General features: G+C 37.1%; 1 protein-coding gene across 1 annotated transcript; it reads left to right on the forward strand.

The window, feature by feature from the left end:
- Positions 1-346: 346 nt before the first annotated feature.
- On the forward strand, positions 347-2,314 carry tcf15 (transcription factor 15). The gene is made up of 2 exons (XM_014136211.2): positions 347-1,071; positions 1,965-2,314. Exons 1-2 carry the CDS (start codon positions 583-585, stop codon positions 2,028-2,030), a joined length of 555 nt encoding a protein of 184 aa, XP_013991686.1. The 5' UTR covers positions 347-582; the 3' UTR covers positions 2,031-2,314.
- The last annotated feature ends 1,306 nt before the right edge of the window (positions 2,315-3,620 follow it).

Here is a 3,620-nt window from a genome sequence, read left to right on the forward strand (position 1 = left end):
AAATGTAACTTTTAAACTGTGATATGCATAATAATAATAAATTTAACATGCATCACTATAACAGCCTTATTGTATTAAAATATTAATTGCCAGGCTACTTATTATAGACAAAAATCAATCGTATTATTATCATTACAGGCCTATTAATTATATTATTATTAAACACTTTAAAATCCAATTAAATCGAATTAAATAGACAATACAAGCAACTGAAAAATAGATTATGAAAAATAGATCGTATTTACTGTAGTAGTGTGCAATAGGCTGGTTATAGGGCCTACATCTCGATTGGAGGCTGAACATTCCATGCCTTGAACAACTCCTCCCATCCAACTATAAGAGCTATATGGGCCGGTACACTGACTATGAGATGCTCAAGACTTTGAAAAAACACGTGGCTGAGGAAAACTAGACATTTCAAACTCTTTTTGGAACTACCATTTGGCCTATTTTAGACATAGGCCAAGTCTACATTAGGTCACCAAGATGCATGCATAGAATATTCATTCGTTTAGGGATTTGTTTGCTCCTCTTATTTTTTCTTGGGGCATCGTTTTAGAGACCCAGACCCAAAACATTTCAATGATGACCTTTGCCATGCTGCGGCCAATTGCGACTCATCTGATCAGCTACCCGGACCTGAGTATGATGTCCGAGGACGAGGAGAACCGCAGCGAGAGCGACGGCAGCTCGGATCAGAGCTATGGATGCTGCGCATCCTCTGACAAACGGCGGAGGATTTCTCTAAAGTCGGGAGGCAGCAGTGTTGTCATTGTGAAACAGCGGAACGCAGCAAATGCCAGGGAGCGCGACCGAACCCAAAGTGTCAACACTGCATTTACTGCACTTCGGACTCTAATACCCACTGAGCCAGTGGACAGAAAGCTCTCCAAGATTGAGACGCTTCGTCTAGCATCAAGCTACATCTCCCACCTCGCCAACACCCTGCTGTTCCGTGACGGGAATGGAGATGGACAACCTTGTCTTGGCGCGGTTTACGCGCAAGGAGAGAGCGGAGGAAAGCAGCCTCGCACCATCTGTACCTTCTGTTTGAGCAACCAAAGAAAAGGGGTAATTAAATGCGTTCTATTAAATATTATTGGCCACAATTCAAGTGGAAAAGCTTTAGATCAGTGAAGAAAACAATAGCTTGAAAACATGGCTGAACGTCAAATAGCAATTCAATTATAGACAGGCCCTGCCTATCACTTTGTTGTGAAGTAATATGGTCTTACGTTGGAATTATTTGTTTTTGGAAGACTTACATTTTACACTGATTGACATTTCCAAATCAAAGGAAGGAAATATTTTTTTGTCCTATTCTGTATCGAAAACTTCGCGCGTAAAACAATATTTTCCGCATCTTCGCACGAGGCGCCATTATCCGCATACTGAGGGGACAATGTGACCCCTAAATTTGATAAATGTGATGAATAATAATATACAAAGTATAGTTTCTTTTACAATTCATTTTACGTTTATTTGACTATTTCTTTAACTTTTCTTTTACAACGTGACTTAATTAATTCAAAGATATTGAATTTGTTCATCGGTGTGCCCTCAAGATGACGCCTCTTTCTTCCACTGCCAGTGTTACATGTATTAGCATTTTGAAGAACAAATTATTTAAAGTATATAGGATAGCCTATTATTTTGTTTAAAAAAGCATACATTGTTTGCATAAGTTTTTTAATTGATTTGAATTTATGCCTAATGCAATTTTCAATACACATTTATAACAGAATAGTATTACATTTATGTAATACACTTTAAGTAACCTGAAATCAGTGGCGCTAATACTATATCATCATCGCCATCATTATTATCATTGTCAGTCATCATCATTATCATATACTGTATACTGTTGTTTATGTTTTGTTTTTGCTGGTTGTGGTGATATGCAGTGCCATTTGGAAATTGTTCACTTATTAATTGTCCCCCAAAATGTGCTTCCTTTTTTCCAGATAAAGGATGGCAAAGACTGTCTGAAGACTCGAGGTGTTGATTCTCTGAGGGTGAACCGCAGATAGAAGACCGTGAAACACAACAGCAAGAACGAGAACCAGAACTCCTCATCCACAAACTCAGGGAACACTAAAAGCAGGCCATAACAGAACAATTCTCATCATGCTGGAGAACATTATATAACAAGAGACTATTTATACTTAAGGAACAAACCAATGTCCAATGTGAAGCCTTTAACAAATGCAGTGCATTTATAGATAGAGAAATTATAGATGTGTACATTTGTGTGATATTTGTGTTGTACATGTATTACATTTTGAAATAAAATAATTGTTTTATCTAAATGAAATTTTTCCTAGTAGTTTTCTTTCCTTTGAACCCGTCTGTATATTCCTCCTCTATTGTTGCAGAAAATATGAATTTAAAGACACATATGACAGACCTATTCACTTGATTCCTTGTCTAGTTCATGCCAGGGCACAGAAAAACAGGAAAACGTTGAGACTGAGATTTGAGGACTTTTCCTTGTTTATTCTTTATGTTGCTAAGGATTTCCTGATGGCAACCCTGTGCCAGAGCAGATGGCAGGCGGTCAGTTAGGACACAATCTTATAATGTCATGAGAAATGTTACATTGATTAAAACAGCATTTACAATTAAAGCATGTAGGGTCGGGTATTGATTGTAAATGTTTTTTTTAATGCATTGTAAAACTATAAAAGCTTTGGAGGTGGTACAAGTAACCATATTCTGAAATGACATGCATTTCCGTGTGTGTGCTGTATAGTCCAAGAACATGACACTTACTGCATTCAAAACAAAACCCTGGGAAAAGGAGTCCAACAGTTTAAGAGTAGAAAATAAGGTTAACATCCTCAAGAGAATTAAGCTGAGCGCCATCATCTGCTGGGTGGTATGTCCAAGAGGCTTGCCAATGAATACCTCAAATGGCGGGTTTATTTAGTCTTAACAGTGACACAGGGAAGATAAGGAGAAAGGAGCCCTCTACATTAAGCACTTATCTAGATATCATTGATAAGACTCAAATCTATTTCAGTTTCAGTCAAACAATCAGGAGCTAAATTTAACGTTTTTCTCTCTCTCTCGCTCTCTCTCTCTATTCAATTTCAATTTAAGGGGCTTTATTGGCATGGGAAACATATGTTTACATTGCCGAAGCAAGTGAAATAGATAATAAACAAAAGTAAAATAAACAATAACAAATTAACAGTAAACATTACACTCACAAAAGTTCCTAAAAAATAAAGACATTTCAAATGTCATATTATGTCTATATTCAGTGTTGTAATGGTGTGCAAATAGTTAAAGTACAAAAGGGAAAATAAATACAAATACATATAGATTGTATTTACAATGGTGTTTGTTCTTCACTGGTTGCCCTTTTCTTGTGGCAACAGGTCACAAATCTTGCTGCTGCAATTGCACACTGTGTTTTTTTACCCAATATATATGAAAGTTTATAAAAATGTGATTGTTTTAGAATTCTTTGTGGGTCTGTGTAATCTGAGGAAAATATGTGTCTCTGCTATTGTCGTACATTTGGCAGGAGGTTAGGAAGTGCAGCTCAGTTTCCACCTCGTTTTGTGGGCAGTGTGCACATAGCCTGTCTTCTCTTGAGAGCCAGGTCTGCCTTC

Source organism: Salmo salar, chromosome ssa13, assembly GCF_905237065.1.
Source record: "Salmo salar chromosome ssa13, Ssal_v3.1, whole genome shotgun sequence".
NCBI classification, from domain to species: domain Eukaryota; kingdom Metazoa; phylum Chordata; class Actinopteri; order Salmoniformes; family Salmonidae; genus Salmo; species Salmo salar.

Coding starts and splice junctions, on each gene's coding strand:
- tcf15 (XM_014136211.2), top strand. CDS start 583: ATGATGACCTTTGCCATGCTGCGGCCAATTGCGACTCATCTGATCAGC. Junction 1,072..1,964: donor TGAGCAACCAAAGAAAAGGG/GTAATTAAATGC, acceptor CCTTTTTTCCAG/ATAAAGGATGGCAAAGACTG.